Source organism: Pieris rapae, chromosome 4, assembly GCF_905147795.1.
Source record: "Pieris rapae chromosome 4, ilPieRapa1.1, whole genome shotgun sequence".
Lineage (NCBI taxonomy): Eukaryota > Metazoa > Arthropoda > Insecta > Lepidoptera > Pieridae > Pieris > Pieris rapae.
The window spans coordinates 882528-897750 of record NC_059512.1 but is presented as its reverse complement, the minus strand read 5'-3'; the positions used below and the strand labels follow the sequence as shown (position 1 = coordinate 897750).

The 15223-nt window shown below is 31.2% G+C and overlaps 1 protein-coding gene across 2 annotated transcripts in view; it reads left to right on the top strand.

The window, feature by feature from the left end:
- Positions 1–4464: 4464 nt before the first annotated feature.
- LOC110997144 (mucin-5AC) overlaps positions 4465–15223 on the top strand; it is a 74939-nt gene continuing 64180 nt past the window's right edge. For both annotated transcript variants that reach the window (XM_045634814.1, XM_045634813.1), the window contains exon 1: positions 4465–4671. In XM_045634814.1, the coding sequence (XP_045490770.1) occupies positions 4636–4671 (36 nt within the window). In that variant the 5' untranslated portion in view covers positions 4465–4635. The remainder of the gene's footprint in view (positions 4672–15223) is intronic.

Sequence of the window (15223 nt, the reverse complement as noted above, 5' to 3'; positions counted from 1 at the left end):
ATTTGTCATTTCGGTTTTGGCCATTCAAATTGCGTTTATATTGACTATGACAGCAAGAAGTCTGACAAAACCGTGTGAAGCTGTCAATGTCGATTATTCTGTGGTAATTTTTATTTTGTCACGTTGCCTATAAATATTTCCACCACTTAATATTTAAATATAAATTTTTATTAGGTACTGCATCATAAAGATTATAAACTTAGAAAAATGTTGCTTTTTCAGAAATGTAAATTAACGCCCTCTACACTGTACAAATCAAATTACTGTGTTAATATTTTGGTAACGTCGAAGACTTTGGACCAAATGTTTTGTAAAACGAATACGAAATTTAAAAATTCGAACGACGGTAAAAATTTCATTATAGATTTCAAAAAAGTCATAACATAGATTATAATATCAATAATAAGTTAAATATTTTTTCGGAATCTTAGCGCCTGGAAAAGTATTCAGAGGGCTATTGCGCATGAATTTAAGGCAGACATTGCAAGTGATTTAATATTTTGTCGAGCATTGGATATCCTACAGCTTTCCTTTTCCTTTTCCTTGAACTTTAGTTACATTAATTAGTTTATTTTATTATTATTATTTATTATAGTTAGCGAAGCCGCGTACAAATTATTTGAAGAAATCTATTAGGTATGAGGGTGTGCAATTATTTAATCAATTACCATCTCAAATTCGCAATATTGGAGTGTTTGACAAATTCAAAAAGGCATTAAAGATGCATGTTAGAATGAACATAGCTGACTAAAATTGTTACGGCTAATGGCGACGTGTATCTCGCTCGTATATAATATACACATATTAATATTAAGTTTCTCATGTAAATAAAATATTTCTGTTTTTGTAATGAGAAATAAAGTTCTTTAAACATTAATTTATGTATTGAATTCATCAAACAATGCTATCATGTCGGATATCCGGTTCCGTGTCCTGTGATGGGTCATATCAAGCCACCCGGTCTCAGGGATCACTTGCCAATAGAATACTAATTATACCTGACCTACCAAGTGTCCTTAAGGAGGTTGGTTTTCTTTACAGTAAAAGTGAATATAAATTCACAATAATATACTTTTTACTATTCTAAATAAATTCGTAATAATGTTTGTAATATTAAGAAGCAGTGTTGGCCTAGTGGCTTCAGCGTGCGACTCTTACCCCTATGATCCCCGGCTGTGCATCAATGGACTTTCTGTCCTATCCGCAATTAACAATCGCTCGAACGATGATGGAAAGCATAGACAGGAAACCGGAATGCCTTAGACCCTAATAGTCGCTTGTGTCAGGCACAGGAGGTTGATCACTTACTTGCCTTATACATTTACAAATGATCATGAAATAGATACATAAATCTGACGCCCAGATCTAAAAAGTTTGTAGAGCCAATTGTGAATGCAAATATTAACCATATGAGAAATTACATTAAGAGTCTAGTCAGTTTCAATATCGAATTAACAAATAATTATCATTTTGCCTTGCATAATTTAGTTTTGTAATACAATGTCGATGTTAATTGATATACATTCAATTAACAAGAAAGTGATTAGTTGTTGAATTCCAATGTTTTGCACAATATACAATATAGTTTTGGTGTCTTGAATAATGTTTTGTTAGCAAAGTTTGGGATTATAACTTTTGGATGTACCGCGCACATTCCAACTTGGTTAGCAAAGCGCCACTCACGCGAACAATACAAATAATTATTAACGAAATTTCTGTTGAGTCTATACTATGTTTGTACATGATTTTGTATCTATGATTTTTTTTTCTTGTTGTTTTTTATGTAGGGTAATCGGTGTAATTGTAAAGGTAGTATAATGATGTGGAATACATCAATTAATAAAATATATTAATATTATCGACTCAGCCACTGCTAATCAAATATGATTAGTGTTATCTATCTATCTACATATTTATATATTAATAAATAAATAAAAATAAATAAAGTATAATCTAATCACAATACCCACTGAGAAAAGGAGAGTTTACATATATAAAATTAATATGATTTTTTACTTGTTTATATTATCGGACTCTCAAGAATTAGTACTCTCTTTTCTTGATGGACCCTAAGTCGTCTAGTTCGGAATTACTTGGAGGGCACGCCATCGCTGTTGAATGGAAGGGATGATGGAAAGGGGCAAGCAGTTTCATCCCTTTGCTGTATTTAAAAGAAACGACCAACCAAATTGTTTGCAGCGCGGCACCTGGGGTGTAGTGAACGAAGGATTGAAACACCATAATGCTATAATAAATATTATTCAATATATATAATATATTAAATAAATAGAATCTTGAATGTACATAATAATTACAAATAAATAAAATACTGATTAAATTCCTGTATTTCATTGATGCTGGTAGCAGTTCCAGGCAGTGCGATGCTGTTTACGAGCAAGGAAAGCATCAGATATGAGGTTGCCGATAATGTCTAGAATGCACTAACTTTAATTATTAATAGCGCCTGTACTTTAGGTACGGCTGATCTGTTGTCCAAAGGAAATAATCTGAGGCAACATTGTATTTTTAGCGATTAGTATCATTAATTTATATTAGGATATTCGTCAAATTTATAAAAAGCTTTATTTTAAATCCAGCGAATTTAATTTAAAACTAAAAAATATGTTTATACTAAGAAGGTAATATAGCTAGTTATAATTACTTTATAAAATCCTTATTCTAACAGCTTGTGAAAGTAACATCATGAAATGTAATAGGCAGATGCGAAAGGTTTTGATCGAAGTATATGGATACTAGAAAATTACAATATATTTTTTTATAGGTAGTAAATTGATTTATAGTAAGCAGTGTGCAAATCCATACACCCAAAAACTCGACTCGTGTGTCATGATAGAAGTCTAAATATCTATTACCCTACTAGGAAAAAAATAGACGCTTAGGAGACCGAAAAGGTTAAAGCGTCATTGTTTATTTAGTATATCGATTATTATAAGCGACATTATATCGATTATTATATATACATATATAATAAGCGTTTGAGAGGAGAGAAAAATATATATAATGATAAATAGAAATAAATAAATTTTATAGAATTATTGTGTGTGACGTGTCTGCCTGCCTTATTTTAAGTCATACGCTAGATAAAAAGGAGTGTCCTATGTAATAGTTGGGTGTGTCAGTCTACATTCCTCGATCCTAGTTGGTTTTTGTGTCACCGTGTTGCCAACTCCTATGATCGTATGTGTTAACGACTTTTCCCTTTTAAAGCTGTTAAAATTTTCCGTATCAGACGTCTACTAACGTGATTATTTTATATTATTATGTTTGAACTGTTTGAAATTTTAATTTTACAAGTCGGTTAACTTTTTTACTAATTTTTTTAATTAAATAAGCTCGTTCTTGAACATACCTGTATGTATTTAGTATGAAAGTGAAGATTACAATCGATCACGTTATTTATTTGACGTTACAAAATGTTATTTTAAATTCATATTCAAATTCAAAAATAACGTATTTATGTAGGTAACATAATGTACACTTATGAACTTCAAAAACTAAATATACATTAAATGCTTTTTATTTTACATTTACTGCCAGTTTTCAAATCAAGGGCCTAAAACGGAAGAGAAGAACTGGCAATAAACTCTCCGCCACGATTTTTAATCGCTAAGTTTTTTCTTTTACACAACGTTTGTAAGGAGCTGCAAGCATTACACCATGTTCCATCTGTCATCTATATCTATATAAAAAAAAATTTAAAATTATTTACCTAAGTACTTAATTTATTCCTTGGTTAACTACCAAAAGAACATTTGGGATTTAACTGTTTGTTCAGAGAGCTTACTCGGTCGATATCCCGTCATAAAATTATCATCAACCATCAGGGCTGTTCAAGCGAGCTGCACCAGCAGCAAAAAGCAAAAAGCAATATTCTTTGTCGAAAAAAATAGGGTTTGTTTAAATAGACTACGCAGATTTATTCGCTTGCTTCATACAAAAGAATTCAACGCGTTACATGTAGCGTCCTCAAGGTCGAATGATGAGTGGTAGCTTACATCATTGCAAAACTATTTTGATTACAATATTTTGTCGATTTTTTGGTTTCCATGATCAGTTGAGACTATAACAAAAAAAACTAAATTAAAAATAAAAAGTTATAAGACATTAGTATTTTTTACAGTAATAACATTACGCTACTTAACAAAAACATGATGACGAAAATACCAATGAAAAGATTCTTTTAATACTATAACGTATGTAAATAATTTCTATTTGTTGGAAAATTGTTAAAAATGATCGCTTACAAATGTGCGCATATATATAATATAAGTAAACCAATTGTTCAGAAGCTAAGATTTTTCCAAATAGCAAATATTCATATAACATCGGCTCGTTACGTAAAACTTAACGCTTAATTACAAGCACACAACGTAAGGTCGTAGAAAGTGAATCGACTCGCGTGAACCCTCAAAAAAACCCGCCATATTGCCAGTCTGAGACGAGCCGCCCGAGCGATTTCACGTTTCCCGCCAACGGAGAATTCGCGCCTGTCACCTGTCACTTAAGTGCGTGCAGCCAATGACACTTATATTTATTGTGTTTTCGTGGATGTGAATTATGTGAGGCTTCTGTACTGTTAAATGGATTTTTGTATTTAATAGTAACTGTTTTACAATGGGGATCGATTGGAAACCGTTCCTTTCAAAAATGGTAAGCTTTATATAGAAAATATGAAAAATATTTAATAAATACTTATGCTACTTTCAAAAATGTTACGTGTTAAGAAATTTATGTAAAATTAAGTTATTTATCATGTGAAAGACATTTCGATGGTAATTTATTATTTTATGTGCACATTACGACGGCAATCACAACTTTTACTCAATGCTGAAAGTTTTGGATCCGGATTTGTTGAGTAACAAACTGGTTGATCTAATCGATTTATAAATGTAATATTTAATATTAATAATTAATTTTTATGTTACTCTGACTGTTATGGAACGACTTTGGTTTTTGGAATATTTTTTTTAAGTTGAATCAAAATGATCTGAAAATTATTTGATTTTAAATAAACTCATACAAAGCCAAACGAAATTTTGCACGCGTGCTTGTGAAATACATCAGTATCATACAATTTACAAACTTATGATGCTTAAACGCAATTATATTTAAATTAATATATATATTTATTTTTCAATTGAACAAAAAATAAATACGGTGGATTCATGTAACTCAGTAATCGTATTGATTGTAATTCAACGTTATAATAAAACAAGTTGTTACCGGAAGTAGAAAAAAACTTTTCATATTCAAGTAGCTATTATGTACATTCCTTAGCGCGGAAATAGCTATCTTATTTATTTATAGAGGGTAGGAATACCGACTAGTCATTAAGTATCACTTATATCAAAAACGTATTAGATTTGAACACACAGGAGTCCAATGATTGAATGAATGTCCAATCCAGGAGTATCTAATCTATATCTGAAACTCGACTGTGTGATTGTGCTTTTTAATTTTATTGAAATCATTAAACATGTTAAGAACGAGGACAATTAAATTAGGCAAAATACACGCAAAATATATAAGAATACACGTGTGAAAATGACATTAGATTCGCACCAGGCTAAACAGATCCATGCAACTATATTAAGAATGCAAGGTTGCTAAAATGACTCGGCGAAAGGTCTCCATGGAGTTGCTGGTATTGTCCACTGAGTCATGTATCATTACAGTTTTATTGTTAATTGATAAATCCTGAATCCTTTAAATGATGAGGCAGGCGTGAAAAAGGGATATTTGTTTTTAAAATAAAAATAACACATGTTTATTTTGTATTATAAGATACAAGTATCACTTATTCCACGTCATTAAATTTATATCAGAAGACAGAGAAATGGCAAAAATACTTTTAAAACAAAAATCTCATATTAATTAAATAAAGAAAGAAAGAAATAACTTTATTACACACAAAATACATTAATGTTTCTATAAAGTAGAGTGCACTGGCCCCCACACTAGGATTCCCTGTGTTGTGGGCAGCCAGTCTCTTCCTTTTACATCTAAACGTTACTTAATTAATTAATTTTACTTAACAAATTTATACCTATACTATTTTTGTACGATAAGAATGTTTTCTGTATCAGTATAGGACAGCTTAGCAAGATATTTTTTGAGATTTTTTAGTGAAAGTATGTTAAGTGATTTTTGAAATGTTAGTGATAATTTTATTTTGAATGAAGTGGTTAAAGATGAATGGGCCTCGAAAGGAGACAAAGCGTTGAGCGAAAAAAGTGCGATTTTTAGGTTGCTTATATAAAGGTTTGCGTTTGGTTAGATTTGGTGTTTGGTGTAGGTGTATATTTGATTAGATGTAGGCTGTGTAGCACTAGTCCCAGGCCCTTTTATCAACTAGATAATCGTTAACTTATACATTACATACATGATTCATATAATTAAAAAAGATTAATCACATTCTCAATTAATGAGAACAAAATTTAAATTCCCAGTCAAAATAAATATTAGTAATAAATTTCTAAATACATTTAATATCCTGATTTTTTCTTTAGAATGTCATTAAAAATAGATTAAAAATTGCAATAGATTGCATGTTGACATAATAACACATTTCTAATGTTTAATGTGTTGTCATCACGACAATATACACCTAATGATCAAGAAGCGTACGCGAATATAGATAAGTTAAAAGAGAATTGAAAAAATATTTTTTTTTATTAATTTTGCCGGGAATTTAAACCCAGTGTCATGCCAGTCTTCCCACGATGTTTTCGTAAAAAATAATTGCGTATAAAGATTGATGATTGGTGCATATTCGGTACTCATGAACTTAGGGGTTAAAAATCCCACAATCATCAGCAAATAAGATTAAATCAAAATACCGCCACTAAGGAAGACGTGGTTCCTAAGTTCGTTAGTTCGTTCAGCTCAGCTTAACAAACAACCCGAGCTGAGCGAATAGCGAATGTACTTTTACTATAAAACTGATTCTCCTAGGAAGGAAATCTAAAAATAAATTTACTACTATAATCTAATATTACAATAAAGAATGGCTCTCACTGACATATAAGGAATGCTAGTCGTTTGGCGAGACGGAACTTGCTTCGTCATCGAAACGCAATTTTGTTATTTTATTCTACAGACATATTATGTGATTGAATTTCTATGAAGTAACTTTGAATAGTTTTGCTCTAGGCGGAGAAAAAGTAACCTATTTCCAAACCGGTTAAGATAAAATATGCGCATTTAACTGCACTGAACATTGCTACTATTTATTTTTAATAATGGCGTTTTAGGCTATGATTGCTGCCTGAGAAATGTTGGGGTAGGTCAAAGACGTGAAGTACTCAAAATGTCGAGTACACTTAACGATATCATACGCCGGTACATTTCCACCGTCAACGTGCCAAGTCTAGGAATTGCAAGAGACGATTGCAACAGACCGGACGGTATGAGTTTGATTCCATGGAAGATGGGCCGGGTGCTGGTATGGGATGCAACCTGTTCAGAGACACTGACCCCTTTCAATCTACATGGAACAAGCTGGTGCGGCTGAAAAAGCTCTAGCTCTAGGCTCCGAATAAGATTTTGTCCCATTCGGTTTCGAGACCCTTGGTCCGTGGGGTTATTGTGTTATATGGTGGGGCTATAGCATTAGGACCCCACGGATTTAGGGGATTAGGGAAATATCAAAAAGGTTAGTCAACATTATAGGAGACCGAAGAATAGGAGACCGAAGAGCTGGCAGCTACCTCGGACAAAGGATTAGTCTAGCTATTCAAAGGGGGAACGCTGCCAGTATCCTCGGAACCTTGCCTAAAGGGACACCTTTTGAAAATATATTTTAGTAAAAGCCATTAAAAATTAAAGACATAATTGTTGACAATGTTGTATACCTTTTATTTGTCAATTAAAGCTAGGATTCTCAATTACACAGTATGTAAATAAAACAATTATGAACGGTTTATTTAAAAACTACTTTCTCTACTTTTCCCATACTCAATAAAACTTTCTTGAACCACAAAAATTCTCACAATAATAATGTAGAAAAACAAGAAAGTGACGTGTAACTGATACATTCATAGTATTGTACATATTCACATCACATTCGTATAATAGAATATAATTGGCCCATGCGCAATTCATTATACTTGGATGAGGTCAAACTCGCAGGAGAATCCATTCCAATTAATATACTTCTACACAATTAAATAAAATACTACACGTCAAAAACGTTCAAATACTTTAAAATATTTCATATTGCTAAAGCAACCAATCACAAGCTTTAAAACAAAAATGGCAATGTCCTGGTCATATAACATTAAATACACAATGGAGGGTCCATCATCACCCGGGAAAATAAGTTGGCCAAAAAGGTGGGTTAATAATATGATAGAATAGATAGATTAAGGTTGGTGACTGTATAATTTTTTTATAAGATTTACGCACTTCTTGAACTTTACCTATTATATTTCTTTTTTAGTTTTTTCCTTGCTAGTAAAAGGCTACTAGACTAGTTGCCTGAATGTGATCGCTTCTTAGCAATAAGGCCGTGAATGTATCCCTTACATTTTGTATGTATTATTTGTTTGAATGTAAATAAGGGCAAATAAATAAATAAATAATCACCTAAAGAAGTATGCTTGGGACTTGTAGTCTGTAGAATATATTTATATCGTTACGTGGCTAAAGTACGTAGAGAATGTGCGCAGGCGCAGACTACAAGGACGCTGATAATATTGAAATGTTTGTTGCTTTACGGTATGTGGATATCAATATGATTACGAACGAAATACAGAATTTACTATAAAGAAACACGCAAACAATTTAAACGTTGCTTAATAGCGTAATTTTAGATATAGTATATTTGTACAGTAGACTGTGTAATCTTTAACAACAACACATATGTAAATATATATTATCAACATTTTGGTCTGCGGTTAAAAGCGTTACAGATTTGAAGCTTATCATACCGTATATTAAAATCTCTTAAAATGCCTAATATGTTAAGTAACACAGTATTAAACATATATGTATTCAAAATGTTTACAGAGAAACCTTCATATTGGAAAATTTTATTACAATAATTTCATAATGAATTCAGAAACTGATGAAATTTAAAGTAATTGATTAGCATTTGATGGACGTTGTGAAATGTCAAAGACACGGAAAGACGGTGATTTGATTGATCGGGGTCATCTTTAATTATTTGCTGATTATGGCGATTTATGAGGTCAAATGTAAAAAATATTCTGATTAAATGTCAATTTTTAAATATTACACTTCCTATGTTCAAAATACTAAATTCCATGGAATATACAATAGTCTATACCCAAACTAATAACAAGAACTTAGCAAGAATGAAAAATTATATGTTTTATTGAAGGGTATCGTTTATACACGACAAATTAAGTTGATGTCTGCGCAATATTGCCTACAATATAAAGTATACCCAAAATTTATACTAAAATAATTCTAAAAGTTCAATTGTTGGACAAAGAAACTTGACCTAAAATAAATAACGAGGGAGAATCCTATTTCACACATTGTTTTAGTCAACCCAACCAATAAAAAAAAGTAAATGTTTAAATATTGTAAGTATATCACGCAGTATCATCAAGAAGCGATAATCTGTTTTATTCTAGTTGTCTGTAGACGAATCTGTTCGTGTGTAGAAAGGTATTGATATCAAGGTAGAATGTAGACAAGCTGCAATGTCGACCAGTTGTAATCTGACAGGGGATTTAAGGTGAGCGTCAATTGTCAACGAGAAACGTCATTCGAAAGAAATTAGTTGAATTTTCATACAGAAAACTTTTTTACACAAAATAAAGAAGGATCTAAATAGTTTACTAGCCCTTAGTATTCTATGTCGTGGGCAGCTAATGCATTTGACATATATATTTTAGGTAAATGACTAAATAGTGGTTGCCTGAAAGAAATCGCTCGAAAGCGATAAGGCCGCCAGTTGCTCTCCTTTTCATTAAATTATGTTCAACTTTTTTCTTTAATGTAATGCAACGAAGTGTTAATAAATAAATTCTATAAAATACTTATAATTTTATAATGAAACGACTGTTGTAAAAGAACAATACTTTCCGTTTCAGTATAGGACAGGTTTAAATGTTTCTAAAGTAACAAAAAGTGAAAAAAAATTTAAGAACGTAGTTAAAGATGAAATAAGAATGATGCACTAAATAATTTTTCATAAAAGATTCTTCCTTATAGAATAATATTGTGAATTGGCCATGGTTAGTATCTATGTTTATTATTTAACAAATTTATTTTTATAAACAGTTTTGTTTCTTAATCATTCACAGATGTATTGTTGTTCAATTCAGCCGAAACAATGCTTTATGACTTAAGAAATTATAGATTTTTGTATCGATTTTGTATAGTGTAATAATAAAAAGTGTAAATGTATATAGATTTATTTGTTAATAATTAAATAACTTCTATTTATTATTTGTTTATTGTTCCTTAAATTATTTTATCGTTTTTTTAATAATTATCTCCAGGATAGACATCAAACAAAATAGATATTGAAATCATTTCCATTTATGAACGAGACAATCACTATTTATAAATAGCGAATTAAAAATATTAATTAAATTTATGGTTTTATTGACATTTTTGTGATACGAAAAACTGGACTGCATTGAGGAAACGCGTTTCTGCCGCAAAATAAATAACTCAGCTGTCTTCCTTGATATACCTATGCGTTTGAGTGCATACCTCAACTAGGGTTGTCAACTATGTTTTGTTTTATTCATAAATCATTGGCATTTTGTAACACAATTACAAGTAACATGTTTTATTTTATTTATTTATTTATATGTTAATGACGTTTCGGTTTATGGTATCATTAGATATTGTTTTCTTATGTACTTCTTCCGTACTCAAATATGTTTTTTTTTTATAAAAATACAGAACAAATTTGGAATACATAATATTTGGATTTTAGAAGACAAATAATATGTATTCCTCTTTCCTCCAATAAAAGACCGATTCTAAGAAGGACGGCAACGCACATGCGAACCTGCCCGTTTGCCTCTTCTTAAATAAAAAAACATAATATTTGTGTTTTTACTTTAAGTTCAAGCTTACAAGCCTGTAACATTCAGGTCTCGTAAAATAAACTAAAATTGTTAAAAAATTCACTCGAATTAAAAATAATGAATCATTATTAAATATAAGATACACGTATCACTTATTCCAGGTTTAATAACAATTGTAACTATAAAATTATATAGAGAATATAGTTTTCCCTAAAAATTAGTATATCGTGGTTGATTAAAAAAAAGGTTAGTGGAAGTCCTTTAAAGAAAGGATAGTGGAAAAGCGAAGGCCCTAACTAAAGTCGTAAAATACGTGCTTTTGCATTTTTTAACTTTTTATTCACTCTTTTTAAAGTATGACTATTTGCAAACACAATAAGCATTCCTTTAAAATTTATCATCCTTTGTTGTCTTTGAATTTCTCAGATTCAACCCGACATAAAATAAAATTACAATTATAAAGCCGGCTCAAATATAAGAGTAATTCCTCTAATAAATAATGAATATTGTATATACTGTACATCTATGTTTTGGAAATAAAAACAATTAAAATTATTTATTATTAAATATCCTTCATTATATATATTTACTCACAGTCTCTAATAAATAAAAGACACTCTTCATGTTCTATTTTTTTATGAACGATTAAATTCAATTAGAATGTTTAAAGAACGTATCAAACCATAGACTAGAAAATACATGCCCTTTATGAAGTATTACAGCAGATACCTTGGTTTACAATCTATGGAAATCAAAAGTTAAGATAATGATGGTCAAACAATAGACAATATAAGGTGAATGCATGATATGGGAATGGGTTTGAATAGAAGACCTTGTTGATTTAAATGTTTGTAATTTCCCTTCACATGAGTTTTAGATTTTAACTATACTAAATGACCTTTGGGAGGTTACTTAATAACTACGCATAGGCACATCTTATATTGCCTTTCCTTTGATATATTATTTTACAGTAGCTTTAACGACAACTCGTACATATTTAGGTGTATAAAGAAACGGATAAATCAGCATGTTCATTTCAGCGTGCGACTGTCATATTTAAGCTTCGATCCTCGGCTGTGCACCAATGGACATTCTGCCTATATGCGCAATTAACACATTAGGTACTCTTTTCTCGGATCCGAGTGGAGCGGGGCCATGGTAGCGGTGCCACCCACTCGGGTCCGTGCGAATGTCCCGTTATCTTTTTTAACAATTGGCATCCCTAGCTCTGGGCTCTGAGTTTTCGGCACCTGACACGGACGTGCTGTATGCCGACCACTCATATCTAAGAAATGTTTTTTTAATAAGAATAATAATTTACATTCATACATATTTTCAAACATTAATATTTACTTAATCAAAATTCTCCATAAAAGTTTTGGTTTCCGCTTAATTCTTCGTATCCATTGTTCGAGCATTCAATGTGTTAACATTCGCTCGAACGGTGAAGGAAAACATCGTGAGGCAACCGGCTTGCCTTAGACCCAATATGTCGACAGCGTGTGTCAGGCACAGGAGGCTGATCACCAACTTGCCTATTAGATTGACAAATGGTTGTGAAACCGAAATCTGAGGCCCATACCTAAAAAGGTTGCAACTTATTTATATTCTATGAAAAAAGTATACATGTGAACTAAAATAAATGATTTATTGTTAAGATTCGATATAATTTTATTTTCTAGAAGATTCTATTATATTCTTGTATTCACTAACAATTTACGTTTAAACAGATAAGCATAGTGACTAGTTACGAGTGAAACAAATTACCTTGCCGACTGGTCTGGCTTTCTAGGTCAATCTACTATTTTAAGACATCTACGCAGTATTGAAGTCTTATTACACTATAATATACATGGATATCTTGTTAAGAAGCTTAGCTAAGAAAATTACTAAATCAATAAAAGTAAAGAATACTATACAAAGCTTTAGCAAAGTCTTTAACGTGTAATTTAATAAAGACTGCCCTGAAAAGATTGCCTCAATTTATTTATTTAAGTAATCAGTCAATTACTGGATTTATATTTATTCATTATCCGTGGTGCATGTGTAAAACGAAACATTTGTATTCTGTATATTTGACTCTCACCTACTTAGGTGAACAGCCTCCTGTGCCTGACACAAGCTGTTGACTAATTGGATCTAAGGCAAGCCGATTCCCTCACGATGTTTTCCTTCACCGTTCCAGTGAATTTTAAATGCACACATATCTTATTTGTGTATACGTCCATTGGTGCACAGCCGGGATTCGAGCATACGACCACATAGATGATGGTCGCATGCCGAAGCCGCTAGGCAACACTGCTCTTCTCTTTTTACATACGAAAACATAAAAACAAATTCTGCGTTTTCTGTTTAATAGATTGTTTTGAAAAAATATGTTTCGACTAGTTTGAACCTAAGACTTTCAGGTTATATAATTTAATATTTTCTTTGCTAGTGTAAGTACATAAATTGTAAACCGAAATTTAAATACGTATGTATTGAAAATGAAATTTTAGCTTCTAGAATATCATTGAAAGTGATCCTTTCCAAATACGTAATAAACTAGAAATCAACAATACCCGATTGTGCAAAAATTCGAGTGAAAAGTGAAAGATATAAGGTGTAGTCGGAACACGTTGCACTTTCTAGATTGGCATATGTCTCGATTACTCGATTACCCTGCGATTATGTATCGAATGATCAATCGACGTTACCGCACTGTTTTTATGATGTGTGATAAATAATAATATAATCTAATAGTGAATAGCCCTAAAAACATCGAAAATCGATCTTCATCACTAGCCCAATGTAGATGTTTGAATTTTTCTTGCAAACGTTATCAATATTTCAATTATAATTACTTTTATTGCTACTAATTATTTGTAGAATAATTGGAAATAAATTACGCAGTTTTCATTTAAAAATCTCTATGAAAAATAATTGTATTATGAATATTAATTTGTCAAGCTATTTGGTACTTTATCCATACATTGTGAAACAGGCCCTTATACTTCAGACAAAAAATCAATTGAGGTTTCTGGAAAAAAATTAACCGTTACAAAATAGCCACAGATGAAAAATATTTAATAAGTAGTTCAAATTAGGAATGCCCCACTTTATATCGCAGTTTCCCACGACTGTTTGTAATAAGAGCACCTCTCACCATTGCATTCTGAACGAGGTCTCAATTTAATATTAACGAATACCTTTCATGTTTTAGAGCAATTAAACTACTGTGCAGAGTTGAAATTGCATCAGATATTATTTAATAGTCTATCATTTATTTTATATGAAATAAATACACAGGCACAAATGTTTCTTATACGTTATAATTTCTTATAAGTTTAACATAGCTTATTTATAAACGTTATGTAACCAATAATAGCTACTTATTTACGCTGTAAGCCCTATTGAGCCCGCCAAGTCAAAAAAACGGCATGAATCCTTTTCTAGAATTACTTAAGATGTCATGTGGAACATGGTGTAATGGTTGCAGGTCCTTAAAAGCGTTGTGTAAAACAAAAACTTGGCGATTAAAAACAGTGGCGAAGAGTTTATTGCCAGTTCATCTCTTGCGCTCTACGCCTTTGATTTAATGAATGTAAAATTAGAAGTACTTAATTTACATTTCTGTTTTAGACGTTCAGTACATTGTGTTACCTACATGAATGATTTAAATTTAAATTTTCTAGAATCGCTTGAAACAATTAAATTTGATGTAATTTGTATTCTTTTTTCATACATCTTTTTTTATGCGATGGCCATGTAAATGTATTTTAAAGCAAACGATTTTTAATAATGACCATCAGTATAAAATGTTGTTAGCTTATTACGTAATAAATTAAGACAGCAGGTCTCTTCAATAGAAGCCAAATAACTTGGTATTACAACTTTTTACGGTAGAAGAACTAAGTTGTGGTTTCATTCACATATTTTGTTTTTAAAGAATGTGGAAGGAAATATAACTCGGATTTCTATGTCCTTTATTGCACATTATACTTTAACTTGATTTGTAATCTAGGCGAGAGTTGTGGAACCAGTTTGTATGTCAAAGGTGAAGACTTCACGACTTTGACTTTTGTCTATAATTCACCATGTGTACTTCTTATAATCAATTGAATGTCATCATATATCATTATCATCATTGAATCGATCGATGAGTTGGCAATCTTTTGCTCCGAAAATCTATAAGGAAATTACTAGAA